The sequence below is a fragment of the Mustela erminea genome, chromosome 16 (genome assembly GCF_009829155.1).
Source record: "Mustela erminea isolate mMusErm1 chromosome 16, mMusErm1.Pri, whole genome shotgun sequence".
Classification (NCBI taxonomy): Eukaryota; Metazoa; Chordata; class Mammalia; order Carnivora; family Mustelidae; genus Mustela; species Mustela erminea.
This window is the reverse complement of record NC_045629.1, coordinates 25,727,791-25,746,421: the sequence shown is the minus strand read 5'-3', so window position 1 is coordinate 25,746,421 and position 18,631 is coordinate 25,727,791. Positions and strand designations below refer to the sequence as shown.

The 18,631-nt window shown below is 36.9% G+C and overlaps 1 protein-coding gene across 13 annotated transcripts in view; it reads left to right on the top strand.

Annotated features, from left to right (window-relative positions):
* The window catches only part of STAU2 (staufen double-stranded RNA binding protein 2), a 327,264-nt gene that overhangs the window by 112,974 nt on the left and 195,659 nt on the right, over positions 1 to 18,631 (top strand). For all 13 annotated transcript variants that reach the window (XM_032316746.1, XM_032316751.1, XM_032316745.1 and 10 more), the window contains one exon: positions 17,267 to 17,426. In XM_032316746.1, the coding sequence (XP_032172637.1) occupies positions 17,267 to 17,426 (160 nt within the window). The remainder of the gene's footprint in view (positions 1 to 17,266; positions 17,427 to 18,631) is intronic.

The window sequence follows — 18,631 nt, the reverse complement described above, 5'->3', positions numbered from 1 at the left end:
TAAGAGAACCATTAGGAGGTTATTACGATAATCCAGACTAGAGATGAAGCTATTTTAAATCTTTGGGGGGGGGTTGACAACATAATTAGGTGAAAAACAACTCCTTCTTGACATTTTAATTTGTATTTCTTTATAAATGAAGTTGAGCATCTTCTTGTATGTATAAAGGTAATTTTTTTTCCATGTAAGTTGTGAATTTATAACCTTTGCTTATTTTTCTATTGACTTAATGGTCTTTTTCTTACTGATTTGTGTAAGTCAGCTGATAGCAGTGTGTAGCCAGGGATGAAAACTATAGATCTAGCTTGTCCTCAGTATAACATGCAGCTGCCTCCAGGTCCTTGATCACTCCAAATGTTAAAAGTCCTTGGAGCAACCGTCATAACTAGGTTCATCCACTCCTAGCACTTCCTCTATCAGATCTCACATGCATCTCTTTTTTACTTTTTTTTATGAACTAACACAACGTGTTTATGTACCAAGCATTTTCCCAGCTTTTCAACGTGAAATAGCTAATATTTATGGCAGTGTATCCCAAAAGTAATATACATACCTGGAGTAATTCTAGAGATTTATGTAAAACAGATATGAAATTTTATACTTTAATGGTTATATATTTGCTTAATTATATAAAAATGACTTACATATCAAATTTATTTTTTCACAGACATTGCTAAACACAAAGCAGAGTTACAAAGAATTTAAAGTTGACTCTTTTTCCACCCATTTTGCCCATCCCCCCATGCTTTTATTTTGAACTCCCTGTGCTGTGGGGCCTGATTTGCTTTATTCCTGGAGGCTAAGAGTCTGGCCCTTGCTGGTCTGATTTTCTCCCTCCTAATCATTCATTCTCACATTGAGAGGACTACAGTAATACAGTTTAGAGGTAGTCAGTCTGCCTTTGTTTGAAACCTGGTTCCACCTAACAACAAGTTGCTTAACCTCTCTGTTCTTCAGTTTCCTCAGCTGTAAAATGGAAATAATAAGGATTTATGTAAAGATTATTGTAAGGATTAGATGAGTTGCTGTTTGTGCAATGCTGGCATATATAGTAAGTTAAACGTTAGCTGTGCTTACTCCCTCAGTTCACAGCTATTTCTGGACTCTTTAAGTGCTAATTACCATGCCAGTTACAAGACAGTATGACTACAGTGACTAAGACTCCCCTTTTCCTTGTGTATGAGCAGAAATCAGTCCCTTTATAGCCTTCCTAGAACACTGCTCCCAGAATAGTATGTGAATCATTTACTCTAAGCTATTTGCTTTCGTAAAGAAATTATATGGTCTAATAGAGGGTTCACAGACATTGGCAGGGGAGTCCTGTCCTTCTTAAACTTGGGAAGTAAAAGAATATACTTATTTTGATTTTATTAGAATTACATTTTGATAAAACAAGAGTCAAACGACAACTAAGATTATAAGTTTAGCTCTTCATCTAGTTGACTTCATTGTAAGTTTACCAGCATTAAAGTGTTCAGTTTCTGGCCAGAATTTCTTATGCATGTATGGGGTGACTTTGCTTCCTGAGAGATTACCATGGTCCTTCTCCTGTCAGTCTTGATCACTCTCCTGCTTTGGCATTCTCAGAGTTTTAAAATCTCAGATTACACTGCAAATTTCTCCTGTCTCAGAGAAGTGTCATCCTCTTCATATAAGGTTGTAGAGTCTTATTTGCAAGCCTTTTCTTTCCTTCTCTTGTGTGACTTTTTCAGGAGAATAACAAAAAGAATAATAGGTCAAATTTACTCAAGATGCATTCTTACTGTACTCCCATGTGGGTCTCAGATTTTCGGAATTCTCTGTGTTGCTTCCTCAAAAACTTCTGGAACCTTTTACACAATAGGTTTGAATGGCTTTTTGATTTTGCTTGACATCCTGTCTTATTAAGAATACGTGGAAGGGTTTCTCCAAATCACTAATGGCAGCAAGAGATTTGTTACTGTATTGAATTTACTACTTGTCTACATATCCCATTTTAAAACAAAAATAAAACTATTTTATGTCTCATCTTTTTTATATCCAAGTAAGTTCTGTATGTTGAGTTTCAATAGTCTAATGTAATAGAATAATCTTAATATCATGCCCAGTATTTTTCACCCTTGTTTGCTTGCATGCCTTTTCTCTCTCTCTCTTTTTCTCATCTCGCCTCTCACTGAGATGAAAATGAGTAACTTCAACTGTTTTATTGTTCTCTTTTACCTTTGGGTTAGGTTTAGAATCTTAGGCAGTTTTAGACCATATAGTTATCTCAGGTATTATTCTTACCATGGCCTACTGCTCTTCTTAGTTTGGCATTTCGTGGGAGGTTATTATTCATTAATTTCCCAGGCTTTTCCTTGGCTTCAGTTAGCGCAACCTTGACCCACTTGCTTTCTTTATTTCCTTATTATTTGTTGACATTCTCACATTCTCTGGTCAAGATGCACTTCTTCAAAGTTAAAAGAATTACTGGCCTCCTACACTGTGGTTGACTGGCGGGTCATAAAATAGTCCTCAGAGATAGAACACAACCCCAAACATGTATATAAATGTCTTTAAAGACACAAGACAAAGAATTATAGTTAAGCTAACATTGTTCATTATTTTTGCATTAAATTTATTTAAAGGTTTATTTAGTTGTTTTTTACTGATTTTCATAATATCTGAACTTATCAATGTATCTTCTGAATATTGTCTGATATCTTGAAGTATGTTGGCTTTTTGAATGATTGATGAACCAAATGTTAGTTTTCCTAAAGAGCATGAAGTGGTCTCCCTGGGATGGTATGAGCACTGAAAGGGAATGCCCCCAAGCATGGGAATTGAAAGGCTAGAGATCTGCTAGCATAACTGCAGCTCTTTCCTGGACCTCCCCAGGCAGACATAATATTGAGGAGCTAGAGACATGGTCCCTAGGTTATTAACAGGGAATAACAAAAAGCACAAGAGGAACTCAAGCATCCTAGAGACATTGTGGGATGTTTAAGAAGGATGATGGATTAGTGGCCAAGGAAGAAAGAAGGCAAACTATTATGAATTCCTATTATAATCTGATACAGTGTGTAATTTTTCCAGGTTTATGTGGCCAGTGAAGGATTGAGCTGGCCCTCCAACCCAAGATTATATGTTTTCAAAGGTAGTCCTTTTTCTGCTGTACTATGCTAACTCATGTAAACATCTACTCTTTGGAAATAGTAAGATACCATGACAGACTCCTTTAAGTCTCCTTAAAAACTATTTCGCTTATAGGAGAGAATTTGCAGTGTGGCTAAAATGCATTCTCGGGCGCTTGGGTGGCTCAGTAGGTTAAAGCCTCACCTTTGACCAGGTCATGATCCCAGGATCCTGGGATCCAGCCCCGCATTGGGCTCTCTGCTCAGCAGGGAGCCTGCTTTCACCTCTCTCTCTCTGCCTACTTGTGATCTCTGCCTGTCAAATAAATAAATAAAATCTTTAAAAAAATGCATTCTCTTAGTCAAAAATTTTTTTTTTAAGATTTTATTTATTGATTTGAGAGAGAGAGAGAGTGTATGTGCATGTAGGGGGAGGAGCAGGAGGAAAGGGAGAGAGAGAATCTCAAGCAGATTCCACACTGAGCATGGAGCCCAGCATAGGGCTCAATCTCGGTGACACTGAGATCATGAGCTGAGCCGAAATCCAGAGTTGGATGCTTAACTGACTAAGCCCCCCAGCCACCCCTTATTCATATTTTTAATAGGAATCATAATGAAAGGTTAGAACTGTTAGCCTTTCATACCAAGAATTACTCAGCCTTTTTCTGTGTATGATAGACTGTGTATCAGTGTCCTATTTTTACCAGTATTGTCTTACTTGCTGCCTTGATTGTGTCTCAGGTACAGGTATTTTGCCTGAAGCAAAAATAAAGAAGTTTTGATGTTCTCAACTTAGCGTACATCCTGGAATAAGACACAGTCGACACTAACTTATTGATGAAAAGCATACCTCTATTATCTACAGGAAAAGGAGAACATGGATAATTGCAATACATGTAGTATTCCCCAGAGGATTTGTACAGAAAAAAATAAGTTACTTAACATTACCTCTAAATAATTGTAATTAAAGGTAGAAGAGTTTTCTAAAAGTCCCAGGTACTCTTTTGTTTTAGCAAAAGTTACTTTTTATACTGCAAAAAGATCCAGGTAGTTAATTGGGTTCTTTTTCCCATTTCTTTTCTTTTTTTTTTTTTTTAAGATTTTATTTATTTATTTGACAGAGAGAGATCACAAGTAGATGGAGAGGCAGGCAGAGAGAGAGAGAGAGAGAGAGAGAGAGAGAGAGAGGGAAGCAGGCTCCCCGCTGAGCAGAGAGCCCGATGCGGGACTCAATCCCAGAACCCTGAGACCATGACCCGAGCCGAAGGCAGCAGCCCTAACCCACTTAGCCACCCAGGCGCCCCTTCCCATTTCTTTGAAAAGTAGTTTGAAGTCAGACGATACTGGCTCCAAATGATCTGTATAATTCCAATAAATCATCTGGTGTGGATTATAATAAAATGTCAAAAGTGTATTACCAAGAGCAGAAGATATTTTTAAGATCCTTAGAAGATTATTATCAATAATCTGATACTACTTGTATTGCTTGAATCAGTCTGACAGCATATTTCCATGTGGCAGGTCCAGCTAATAAATTATATTTCTACTTTTAGCTTCTATGGAAGTCACCCCAAATTCTGCATTTTTAAAAAAATGATCGTGGGAATATTAAACAAATGGTTATCCATTTATTTTATCCATTTGTTTAATTTTTATTGCAAGTGAGAGGATAAAATATATATTATAAAATAATTGATTAAATGTATTTATTCCTTGGTATGCATGTTTAGATGTTTAATTGAAATTTTTATGATGTGTCGGAGCCAACATTTTCTTATAGAAATTTAACTCAAGTCTAGTATTGGGCAACAGTGGGAAAATGGGATTTAGTATGAAAATATTTTCTTTATGTAAACCTTTTTATGAATGTAGCTAATGCATAAGTGAAGTCAAGCTGTAAAAACAATTAGCTGGGAAAATGCCAAGTTAAGTTTTTTTAATATCCCACTGAATATCTGTTAACTACACGTTTTTGTTATTATTAAACTATATGCAAATGTACAACTAGATTTACTTAGGTTCAGGTAAAAAAGGCTAAGTACCAGAAATAGGCAATAAGTATAATTACCATTTACATCTCCAAACAAAGCACATTAATCTTTCTGCAGTACCGCTGATGTAATGTCTCCTTACTTTGGGGAGTATTTGAAGTGGGCAAGCATCCAAAGTTGATAGTGAATTCTGATCAGCAAAGGCACTGGAATAGATGTCTGGGTTGGACATTGTAACAAAGCAAACAATTTCTAAAGCTCTTGGAAGATTCTACACAGTCATACTGGAATCTCTTATTCTAGACATTACAAAATTAATTTATTCAAAAAGCCTGTGAAACTTCTTCTAAAAATATAATCTGATATGTTTGTATTTTTTTAAAGGCATATACTTTTGAGCTAAGTTAAGGAGGAACAAGAACATTTAAAATATTTTCTAGAGCCAATTTCAGAATCCATTTTGTTGTTTAAAGGACTTGAGAGATTCTCTCTACTAGTTTTTCACAGAACATTCTCTGCCCTTAACCAAAGATGATCTGTTGATAGAATTGAATAATGAGAATCTTCTTACAAGTCAAAGAAAAAATGAGCCATATTTCCTATAATTTCCTCAAAATTTTTTACCTTTTGGCCTTCCACACCTATAATTTTCTTAAATTTTTAAGAATCTGCCGTTAGAGGGGCACCTGGGTGGCTCAGTGGGTTAAAGCCTCTGCCTTCGGCTCGGGTCATGATCCCAGGGTCATGGGATCGAGCCCCACATCAGGTTCTCTGCTCAGCGGGGAGCCTGCTCCCCCCCCCCTCTCTCTGCCTGCCTCTCTGCCTACTTGTGATCTCTGTATGTCAAATAAATAAATAAAATATTAAAAAAAAAAAAGAATCTGCCGTTAGACTACTAGCATGTAGTATTTAGTGAATGCATATTGAAAACTTAAAATTGTATTTTTTTTTTTTTTAAGATTTTATTTATTTGACAGGCAGAGATGACAAGTAGACAGAGAGGCAGGCAGAGAGAGAGAGAGAGAGAGAGGGAAGCAGGCTCCCTGATGAGCAGAGAGCCCGATGTGGGACTCGATCCCAGGACTCTGAGATCATGACCTGAGCCGAAGGCAGCGGCTTAACCCACTGAGCCACCCAGGCGCCCTAAAATTGTATTTCTTTAAAACATTTTACTAATGTTTTTGAGGTGGAGAGTGCACTTCAAATGCACATACACACATATATATCTATTTGAAAATACACAGATATAATGTAATACTCATGAAAAATACAGTAATTTTTTTCTGCTTGGCCACTTGAATAAGATTCAGAAAGTTGATATAGACAAAAATCTTTCCTATCACTGATGAGTCTTAGAGACCTAAGTCCTCTTACTTGAAGTGCTTATATCTAGTAGTTGGAACTTAAATCCAAATGATATTTTCCTCTATTCACACCCTCTTTTATTGCTTATTTACTCACAGTTTATAAAAAGTACTTAATAAACATTTTTAATTGTATTTTTTTAATGTTAAGTAATCTTTATTACATTCAAGATAAAAAGCTACTAGCAGATTAAGCAAGTACCTGTAGAATACAGACTCCTAACTATGACATAATGTCCGAAACAGCATATTCCAAGGTGTGTTTCATAGGATTCATGGTAGTTCACTAAACAGGGCACTTTGTTACCAAAAATATTTAGGAACTATGTAGTATATTTTTCTCTTGAAGACATTACAATACAAACAAAGCCTGTGAGAAGGCAAATTCAATTTCGTTATCTTATACCTATATTAATAGATACCATGACAATTATTTATTTATCCAGCACAGGCAGTTTGAGAAGGAATAATAAAATAGTAGGAGGGAGGAAAATGAATGCAGAAATAGCTTAATTAGAAAACAGAAGACGAATAGAAAAACTATGCAGAATCCAATATCTTGTACTTAGGAAAAACCAATAAAATACTTAAATATGTAATCTAATTAAATGTAATCTAATCAAATCAAGCAAATGTGAATGCAATGCACAAATATACAAAATACAGTCTGATGATTAGAGAGGCCTGACACACAGGAAATGAAAATTCTCATAAAGACTACTTTGTTCGGGCGCCTGGGTGGCTCAGTGGGTTAAGCTGCTGCCTTCGGCTCAGGTCATGATCTCAGGGTCCTGGGATCGAGTCCTGCATCGGGTTCTCTGCTCCGCGGGGAGCCTGCTTCCTCCTCTCTCTCTCTCTGCCTGCCTCTCTGCCTACTTGTGATCTCTCTGTGTCAAATGAATAAATAAAATCTTAAAAAAAAAAAAGACTACTTTGTTCAACTCATGGAAAACTATTTCAGAACATGGGTGAACTGGGTGATTTTGTAGGAAAATATAAACAACCAAAAAAGATCCATTGGTAATTGGATTCATTTAGCTAGTTACCATTAGTTCCCCCTACCATCCTGAAGAAAAGTACTTGGGCTAGATGGTATCACAGAGAAATTTTATTGAACCTTTGAAAAATAGGAAACATTATTTTGGGCAATTAAAACTAGTCTTACTCTCTAGTTCAACAATGCCAGTTTAAAAAAAACCAGAAGGACTAGAGCTTCATATCAGTATTATTTATAAAATATCAATGGAAAAAATCCCAATTGAAATACTGGCAAACAGAATTTGGCAATTCATTTGGAAGAAAAACTAGCATAACCAAGTGGGGTTTATTCCAGGAATGCAAAATTGTTTCACTATTAGAAAATAGGTTGATAAAGAACACCTTATTAAGAGGTGAAAAGTAAAAATTGTTAAATTGATGCTGAAAAGATACTTAAAAATTCATTTTCGACTTTGAAAACCCAATATATTATGAAAATGGCTATATGCGGTCTCCACAGGGCCTTGGCACTTGCTGTCCCATTTGCTTGGAACTTTTTTTCCCCTCCAGGCATTCATATGCCAGGAATTCTCACTCCATTTACCTCTTTATTCAAACACCACTTCCTAAAGGATCTCTTATTACTGTTTCTTACTCTGCTGTACTTTTCTTCTAACCCATCTTACAGTTGATACTGTTTTTACTCATTGATTGATTGTCTCCTGAGGGCAGTCCACCATCCCAAGGGACTAAAACAGTCCATGGGATGAATTAGGCCCTTAATAAATATTCATTGCATTAATTTAATTCACATACCCCTTGGCACTCAAACAAGGGCAAGAAGAAGAGCAGGTCATTAATTTCCAAGAGCGCAAAAGGGAGGGGTGCTTCTTGTTCCCTTGTCCCTGCCCTGCCTACCCTCTTTTTCCCCCCGCTGGATAGGCTAATTTCTGGGAGTCTGCCAAAAATGTAAATAGGAATATGTGAGATCACCTAGGAAGACTGTTTTGTCTATGAGAAGATTGAACTCTAGGGAGGATCAACATTTTTTTTTAATTGAGGCAAAATTCACAATAACAAAATTTACCACTTTTACTATTTTAAAGTATACAATTCTATATGCTGTGAATTACTGCATTCACAGTGTTGTACAACGATCACCACTATCTAATTCCAGAACATTTCATCACCCCTAAAAGAAACTTAACAGTTACTCTCCATTTTCTCCCTTTCCAGCTTCTGGCAACCACTAATCTACTTTTGTCTCTGTGGATTTCCCTATTCTGGACATTTCATCTAAATGGAATTATTCAATATGTAGCCTTTTATGTCTGGCTTTCACTTAGCATAAGTTTTTCTGAGTTCAACCACATTATACTGGGTATCAGTACTTCATTGCTGTGTATGGATATACTGTAGTTTATCTATTCATCAGTTGCTGGACCTTTGGTTTATTTCCACTTTTTGGCTATTATGGGTAATTCTGTGAACATTTGTGTACATATTTTTTGTTTAAGTGCCTTTTAAAAAAATTTATTTTTTGAGAGAGAGAGAGTGGTGGGGAGGGACGGGAGAGAAAGGGAGAGAGACACTCAAGTATGCTTCAGGACCTGAGGAAAAATCGAGTCAGACACTTAACCAACTGAGCCCCCTAGACACCCCTCAGTGCCTTTTAAAAATTTTATATGTATATAAAATCACATATATATATATGTGTGTGTGTGTGTGTGTGTGTGTGTGTATATGAATGAAGGATTGTTGGGTCATATGGTAGTTCTATTTAATGTTTTAAGGAAGTGCCAGATTGTTTTCCACAGGGCCGCCTGACTATGGCCATCCTAGGGGCTGTGTGGTAGTATGTCATTGTGCTTTTGGTCTGTAGTTCCCTAGTGGAACATCAACATTTAAGCACGGGCTTCAAAAATGTTAAGAGAGGAGACAAAGAATGAGAGAGAGGAGTAAGACTGTAGCCAACATGTTCTCCTGGACTTATAATGCCCCCAAGAATTCTCTTTGGTAATCAATATGACCTTTGGTTTCTTTTTAAAAAAAACATTATTTATATATTTATTTATTTGAGAGAGAGAAAGAGCACAAGTGAGGTGAAAGGCAGAGGGAGAAGCAGACTCCCCACCCAGTGCAGGACTTGATCCCAGAACCCTGGGATCATGACCTGAGCAAAAGGCAGATGATTAACCGACTGAGCCACCCAGGTGCCCTGTGACCATTGGTTTCTTATGTCTACTTTGACTTAAATGCCAAGTCTAGCATGACCTTTCCATAGTTTATAGTTAGTATCTCTGCAGTTTATGGTGCTCATTTATGTAGTTCATCCATAGACAGCATAGTGTAGAGGTTCAGATCATGGGCTCTGGAGTGAGACTGCTTGGGTTTAAATGTTAGCTCAAGGAGGGGTGGCCTTCGGCAAGTTAAGTATCTCTTTCTCATTTCCTGTGTGTAAAATGAAGTTGGGCTTGTCATGGTGACTGCGATTGGTGTGCAGTGCTTGGAATAGTGCCTGACACATCGTGAGTGCTTTGTATGTTTTTGTTGTAATTGTCATAATGGTGATGCTGATGTTGATGATGGTGATAATGATTTATCTAGGTATCCATTTAGGAAAGGTGCAAGGGTAGGTTTATGCTGGATCAAAGTGTAGGATTGAGAGTGGTGATTGTGTATTTACAAAGTGGGGCTCTTCGATAACATGCTATGTTTTCCATAGTTTTATTGTGGTACTAGTATCAGTGACACAGTACAGATTATTTACTCTTGTGGATTATAGTCTATACACAGTCTGCTAATTTATCAAATTTACATTTGGAACACAGATTTAGATGTGTTATTTGGATGGGGACTAGACTTTTTCAGTTAATTTTTTTCTCCTCCTCCTCCCCCTCCTTCTCTGCCTTCCTCTACTCTCCCTTCCCCTCCCCCCACCTCCTTTTCCTTCTCCTCCTCCCCTCCCCCTTCCTCCTTTTCTTCTTCTTCCTTTTTTTCTCTTCCTCCTCCTCCTCCTTCTCCTCCTTCTTTTTGGTTTATACTCTAGTATAACCATATTATTTTCAAAAATTTTAAATTGTGAAAGATATCATCATTTATAATTCCATCACTTCAGTGCATCCTATCCTAACTTCTAGTACATATCTTTTGGTATTTTCCCCTGGGCATTTTGAACATAATTATAATAATTCTACAAACAGAATAGACTATCGCTATCCTCCTTTAAAGCTTATTTTCAGCTGCCCTATGAATCTTTTTTAATAGGTCCTAATTTTTGAAATTCCTCAACACTTAACATTTAGATCCCATAAAAGATATATTTCCAAAATTTATAGATGTGAATAGAGAAAGAACCCTCTCCTATCTAGACATTTTATATACATACAAACTTGAAAGTGTGCCAAGGACTATTTTATAGCTTTATGATAAAACCTATTATTTTTCTATAGCAAGTAAAAAGAATGCTCAGCAGTGCCAAAATGTGTACAAAGAGTCAAAAATAATCAACATGTCATTTGAATTCTAAGTTTTGGCCTTGAGAGGTCTTTAAATATAGATTCTGCAAATACTTTACAGATAAGTAAACGGAGATAGAAAGATTAAGTGACATTTCTGTTTTCAGTCAATGTTAGAAATAAACACAGGATACAGATACAGAATCCAAAGGTTCTCCTTACTAGATGAGAAGATAACTTGTTCATATATTTTAGTACATAAACCTGTAGAGAAGATATAAATGCTTAGGCTGGGTTGAGATTTATGAATAATGCTATCAAATAAAGTGAGGCAATTATTTTTCAATTTTTAAAAGTTCTCATGTTATTTGGAATATGTCTTTTTCACCTTGTAAAAATGATACTTAAGAAAGTGGTGATGTTAGGGAATAAGGCAGTCACCAAATGGTAGGGAGGACACATAGCTTTTAGTTGTTCAGAAACTCATACGAAGGGAGTCTGCAAAGAGTGCATTACTCACGCAACTTTAGGGAGGATGGCAAGGATAGATGGTATGGAAACCTGTTCCAACTGAAAATCAAATAGAAGTATAAAAATATTATCGAGGGCACGGATTGCATGCAGCACTGGGTGTGGTGAAAAAATGATACTGTTATGCTGAAAATATATAAATTTTAAAAAAATTTAAAAAACAAACAACAACAACAACAACAAAATATGACTATATACATTCTTATAAGAATACTTATATAAGAATGTAAAATCTTCCCTTAACTCAAAAATCAAAAGAAGACTGTATAAGGAGTGTCAGGTGTTAATTCAAAGGAACCAAATATATATCCTTTCTTTATTGCTGTATTGACTTGTTATGTCTTGAAGATAGGCCAAATCTAAAGACCTTTTTTTTTTGGATCTGAAGAAAGGGAAGATTTTATTTTATTTTATTTAAAATTTTGTTTATATTTTGTAAGACTTCCAGTGGACAGAAGGCAAAGAGGCATGGGTGGGGAAAAGGCCTTCCAAGCGGCCTTTATAAAATTTAGACTATAAGCAGTGTGGCACCAGATGCCCATTATTCTGACTTTTCACCGAATGATAAGTTACTCACTTGTGTCTCTTTTTTTATCCTGTTTGGCTTGACATACCATAAAAACATAGGATTTCATTATGGAGCTCTTGTTGTTTCAGCAGCTATTAAGTAAAATGCCTCTGAGGTCTATCAGTGGACCTTGGGTTTAGAAAGAACTCTTGCTTTAGGTTCTCTAGCCTTCCAAGGACATAGCTCATTTAATAAACACATGGGAACACAAAAATAGAAGAATAAAGCAGATTTTTAGGAAACGACTTTAAAGTTTCCTGAGCTCTGAAGTTAAAAGACTTCAGTTTGACTCCTCACACCTATGTTGGGGACATTTGTTACCTCTTATGGTGACCATTGGGACATTTGTCTCACCCGGTTGCTGTGAGGTTAAATAAGAGAGAGAGATAGGAAACCTAAACATGGTGCTATAGGAATGTACGTGGTCCCTTGCTTGTGTGGAGGTTGAGGTCATCCTCAAATCACCTAGGTTGTAGTGAACACTGGTTCTCAGACTTTTAGTATGAAAGACTCCCCAGGGAATCTTACTAAGGTGAAGATTCTTGTTCTATCCCCAGAGCAGGATTCAGCAGATCAGGGGTGGGGCACAGGAATATACATTTTTAATAAGCACTGGGGATAATTCTGATGAGTGGGATCACACTTTGCAAAATACATTTTGGAGGCTGTGGTAGAAACCCTTTGAGCCTGAAACTGTAATAGCTTGGATGGGTAAGTTTTCATGGCCCATCTTCTAAGAGTAATCATTGGAAATGTAAACGTTGTCCACAAAATTCCCATTGAGAAAAATCATTCAAGAATAACAATGTAAGATTAGGTAAATACCTGTTAATTTTTAGAAATATGAATAACACTTTTTATTTTATTTTATTTTTAATTTTATTTATTTATTTGACAGACAGATCACAAGTAGGCAGAGAGGCAGGCAGAGAGAGAGGGGGAAGCAGGCTCCCTGCTGAGCAGAGAGCCCGATGTGGGGCTTGATCCCGGGACCCTGAGATCATGACCTGAGCCGAAGGCAGAGGCTTAACCCACTGAGCCACCCAGGTGCCCCTTGAATAACACTTTTTAAAAGTACTTTACCAAAAGTGAATATATTTTTGATGAATATATTTTTGATTTTGAATGTTTGAAATAAATATAGAAAAGAACTCCTCTTTAGCATGCATCAACCTTCAACAAACTTTGAGTGTTTCTTTAGCAAAGGAAACAAATATTTAGAGACCAGGACCTAACATCCAAAGAGACTTTCTGCATCATCTTTTTTATAGTTGAGTCTGGGTGCCATTATTAAGGGTACTCTGGCTAATCTTAATTGTCATCATGATGTGAGGAGATGTGGTATATTGGGTGATAAACCACGTGGGGTAAATATCAAGAATCATTGTTAAGTTAGAGGATGGAATGAAACTAGAACAAAACAAGTCAGGCATTTGGTCTTGGTATTTCCTGTTGTTAGAGCTAGAGTAGTTTACGTTTTCTGTTAAAATACAACAAACCTAATTTTTCCTCTGATAGTTATACAGTATAATACACACATACATATGTACCCACATGCATACACATATGCATACACAGAGCCATATTTGAGGGCTAAGAGGGAAGAGGCCCCAAGGGCTCTTTAGTATGCAATTAATATTTTTGGTCAGAAAATCAGCAGATTGTTTCAGTATGGCTATGTGTTATGACATCATATTCCAGTAAAGTCATAATGAACAGAAATTTTGTTTGTCTCTGTGGCAAACCAAAATGAGTTTTGTAATTGTCAGCAGGCCTTAGTGATTATAGTGGCGCCCACTCCCTCTACTGTAGTTAAAGGTCTGTTAGCATTCCAGTTGTGGGCCTCTGTTTTCAGAAGTGTATAATTAATTGTAAACATTTGTTCTATGGTGAAAGCTTGCCATAGACGATCTTAGTACAGGAGTAAATTTTTTATTTCAGGTTGTCTGTTTTAAAGTTTTATAGTGTAAGAAGTTAAAAATATGCACAGAATTCTGTGTAGGAGGAAAATTGAATTTTGTGGTATACAAATGAAGATAACCTGCATTTATTATATTAGTCTGTTAATATATCTGCATTAAGGGGATCTAAAATAATAGGAAAGTGTACTTCAGGAATGCAGTAGGAAGTTGTGTACCTCAGTATACTACTTATTGTAATCAAAGACCAAAACAGCTTGTGGTTTTTAATGCTTTTTTAGTCTTTGCATATTAAAAGTCTTTAACCATAAGTGATTTTTTTCTTCGTTTAACTTTTTTATATTTGCCTATTAAAAATGAGAACCTATGACATAATAAAAACACATTTAAATTACTTTATCTTAAAACAAAGTAATAATAACTATGGGCCAAGAAAGTTGATTTTAAGAATTTAAAACAGTGACTGTTTCTTTTTTTCATACTCTGGATTTCTACGCGAGGTGTGACACTTGATTTTGCTGACATTGTGTGGTAATTTCTTTTCTAACTCTGACCCTCTTTCATCTCCTTCACTGCCGTCTATTATTTCCCCTGCCTTTTGATCACGGGCCTCAATCAGATCCCAGCCTTAGGCTCTCTTTTTTGGTTCCTTTACACTTACCCTTTCCAGGTGTTTACCCACTCACATGGTTTCAATTACTGCCTCCCAAATCTGCATCTTCAGTGCTGATGTACCTTTCTAGTCCTTTACCTTCTGTAAACCTTCCCTAATTAGTCCCATCTGCCTGATAAATTCTTGTATAATAGGTTGTGTCCAGTTTATCTTAGAGTGAATATGGAACATTGCTCTTTGGTTTTCCAGTAATCATCCAGAACTCAGTAGGACTTCAGTTAGACTTGTCTTTGCTTGGAAAAGACATTTTTCAGCACTTGAGTGATTTAAACACAATTTTTTGGCATTATATTGCAAATCCTCTATTGCATCAAAGTTGATCCTTTTTAGTTTTGTTAATTGCCCAATTCAGTGTCTTAATTCTCAGTCATCATTTTACTTGACCTGTGAGTATAATTTGACACAGTTGAGCACTCCCTTCTCCTAGAAAGACTTTTTCCCCTCTGGTTTTTAGGAAGGACACTGTACTTGCCTGGTTTTTCTCCTGTTATTCCTTCCCACAGAGTTCTCACTGTCTTGTGGCTTTTAAGATTTTATTTATTTTTGCGAGAGAGAGAATGAGTATGAGCTGGGTGGGGGTGGGCAGAGGAAGAAGCAGACTCCCCACTGAGCGAGGAGTCTGATGTGGGACTTGACCCTGGGACCCTGGGATCATGACCTGAGCCAAAGGCAGACACTTAACTGACTAAGCCACCTAGGTGCCCCTGTCTGTGGCCCTAGATTCCATATATATTGATGATTCCCAAATTTTATATTCATTTTCAACCTCTTTCCTGGAATCCAGACTCAGAAATTGGACTATTCATTTGATATCCACTTGGATGTCTAAACAGGCTGAATAATTTAACACTTACAAACCAGAGCTGCTGATACCGATGCCCAATAATCAAATCCTTCTGCAGTCTTCACCAGTTCATTGTATGCATACTCTGTCTTCTACTTGTTCAGGTCTGAAACCCTGGGGTCATCCTCGACTCCTCTCATTTTCCATAACTGATCCTTGGGTAAACCCTATCAGTTCTGCTTGTTTGTTTGTTTGTTTATTTAAAGATTTTATTTAGAGAGAAAGTGCAGATGCACAGGGGTGGGCATGGGCAGAGGAAGAGGGAGTGAGAGGATCTGGAACAGACTCCCTGATGAGCACAGAGACCCACGAGGGGCTCAGTCCCATGACCCTGAGATCATGATCTGAGCCGAAATCAAGAGTCTGATGCTCAATCAACTGGGCCACCCAGACAGCCCTCCACCATCAGCTCTACTATTGAAATTCATTCAGAATCCCACTGCTTCTCATTTCTTGCACTGCTGCCACCCTAGTACAGTCCCCTGTTGCTTTTCTCCTATATTATTGTAATCGTCTCCTGATAGATCTCCTTGCTTCCATTATCATTTGCCTACAGTCTGTTATCAACCTAATCATCAGGTGATCCTTCCAAAATGCAAGTGAGATGCGTCGCTTCTCTTCCAAACCTTCTAGTGGCTGGTCATTTCACTCAGGGCAAAAGTCAAATCCCTACAATAATTTCTAAGTAAGGCCCTATGGTATCTGGCTACTTCTTTTCATTTCTTAACTTTTCTTTCCTTACCCCTCTACTGTAGCCAGATAAGCATCTTCTGAATTACTTGAATGTGCTTGGCACACTGCTGCCCCAGGGCCTTTGTACTTGCTGTTTTCTCTGCCTCAAGTGCACTGTTCCAGATATCTGGGTGGCTTCCTCCCTCATTTATTTTAGGCCTTTACACAGTTGCCATTTTCTTAGTGAGACCCTCCCTGGTCACCCTGTCTAAAACCCATCTCCCTGACAGTTCTGACCTTTTCTTTTTCTGTTTAACTTAGATCTCTAACATACTAGATATTCTGCATATTACCTTATATATTATCTGTCTTACCCAGTACAGTGTGTTTTTGTTCATTGTCATATTCCCTTTTCATAAAGAATGTCTTCCATAAGTAATTGTTGAATTAATGAATTGGATTACATATTCTTGTAATTTTTCTTAATTTCTTCTAGTTCTTTCTTCAGTCAGCCCTTTTATCCCTTCATATTTACATCACTGCTGCTTTCTAGTTATAACTCCATCAGTTGTTGAACATAACCTGCTAAAAATGTTTTCTTTAAATATATTTTATTATGATATTGCTTACCTGCTTAAGAATTGGCTTATGTTCCCATTCTCCCTTATGTTCAGTCTGATCTTCTTGTTACTTGGCAAAGGACTTATTCCTTTGGAATGGAGTAGTAGCTCCATCTCTCTTCTCCTCCCATGTCTAGCCATAACTGTCTTCTACTGAAGTCACCATCCTCTGCCTGTTGTCCCCTAAGTGGGCTTACCAGTCTCCTGCCTCTGTTGTGGCCCCCTTCAGCACCAGACCACTCAGCTCTCATCTCTCAAGATCTGGCTGAAAACCTCTACTAAAAGTTTTGTGTGATATAATTGAATAATTTCTATTATATTATATTTATTATTGTTTTCTATAATGTGTTTTTCATGGAGAAATATGTCTATAGCTATATTGATTCATATTTTGTCTTTTATAAATACATTCATGAGGTTAATACTTGGCTAGAGTGAGTAAGAGAGTATATAGTACCTTATGTGGTTGCTATCATTTTCAAGAAAACAAATCTTACTCATGATTACAGAATGGCTTTACTGAACTAACATTAGTATTTTTATTTTCTTATCTTAGGTATCATTGCCCAATGCCCAAGATCTTTTATGTTCAGCTGACTGTAGGAAATAATGAATTTTTTGGGGAAGGAAAGACTCGACAAGCTGCTAGACACAATGCTGCAATGAAAGCCCTTCAAGCATTGCAGAATGAACCTATTCCGGAAAAGTCACCTCAGGTATGTTGCCACTATATGTGACAGTCTCTTCCTTGTAGTTCCCCAGTGAGATTATTGACAAGACAAATAAATGTGTTTCTAAAAATAAAAGAAATAATCTCTTCTGATAGGAAAGAATATTAGAGTGGTGACCTGCTATGATTTCCTTCTCAGATCACCTGTCTACTCTACCAGACTCATGTGTTCCTGCTAGGATGACCTTACCTTTGAGAACTTTGGTCCACCTATGGATTTTACTTCTCAGGCGGCATAGTATTTGGGGACGTGAATAAGCTTGAGAAGTTGCATTCATTTACCCTTTATTTAATGCTATGTTTATTGAGCATAGATTACATTGTGTTCATTTAGAATCAAGGAGTTTCAAGTGGAAGAGATTTTCATAGATTTGTTGCAGACCTGTTTTATTTTACAGACCAGGGTATCAAGGCTGATGTTGAGTAATTGCACCTATTCCCATGGCTTTAGCAGCCTTCTCTATTGATTTCAAAATAGTATCTTTGGCTCAGATATGTCTTATAAGTCACCTCGTTTTTGAGCTCTCCACTTAGTTATTGCAAACTGTTCTGTTAAAGACCTATGTTTCCCTTGCCCTCAAACCTCTTGTCCTCTTTCTTTGAGATTCATCTTAGTTAATGGCTGACTTAGGTATTTTTCTGTGTGTACACTTTAATTATAACTCTTAATCTGTTTGCTTATCTGTTTTCACACTAAGTCATAAGTTTCTTGGCAGTAGGAATACTGTCTCTTGATCTTTTTATCTCTAATACTCTGGGATTCAGTATATATGAATCTCTTCAGAATTATGTGTTAAAGAAGTGGATAACCAAATTGATGCCAGAGCCAGACATAGAGCTCCAAAATCCTGATTTGCATCCTGTAAGCTTTCTATAATTTGGTCTTTACAGAAGATTAAGAAGCATATTAGAATATCAGGGAAAGTGTTGTGTGTCTGTGTGGATGGGGGATAGACAGAGAATTGAGTCTGGGGACATAGTATGAATTCAAATTAGTATATGGTTAAGTAAAAGATTTCCACACTCAGCATTTATCCTTCCACTTTGAGCAAAAAAACAAAAAATGAAAAACGAAACAAAAACCCCTAAAAATTAAATTATAGAAAAGCCTCTCAGCAAAGCCCACCCCTCCTATTTTTATATGGATAGGAACCCACAAGATACAGTCTCTGGTTTCTTGTTTCTTACTGT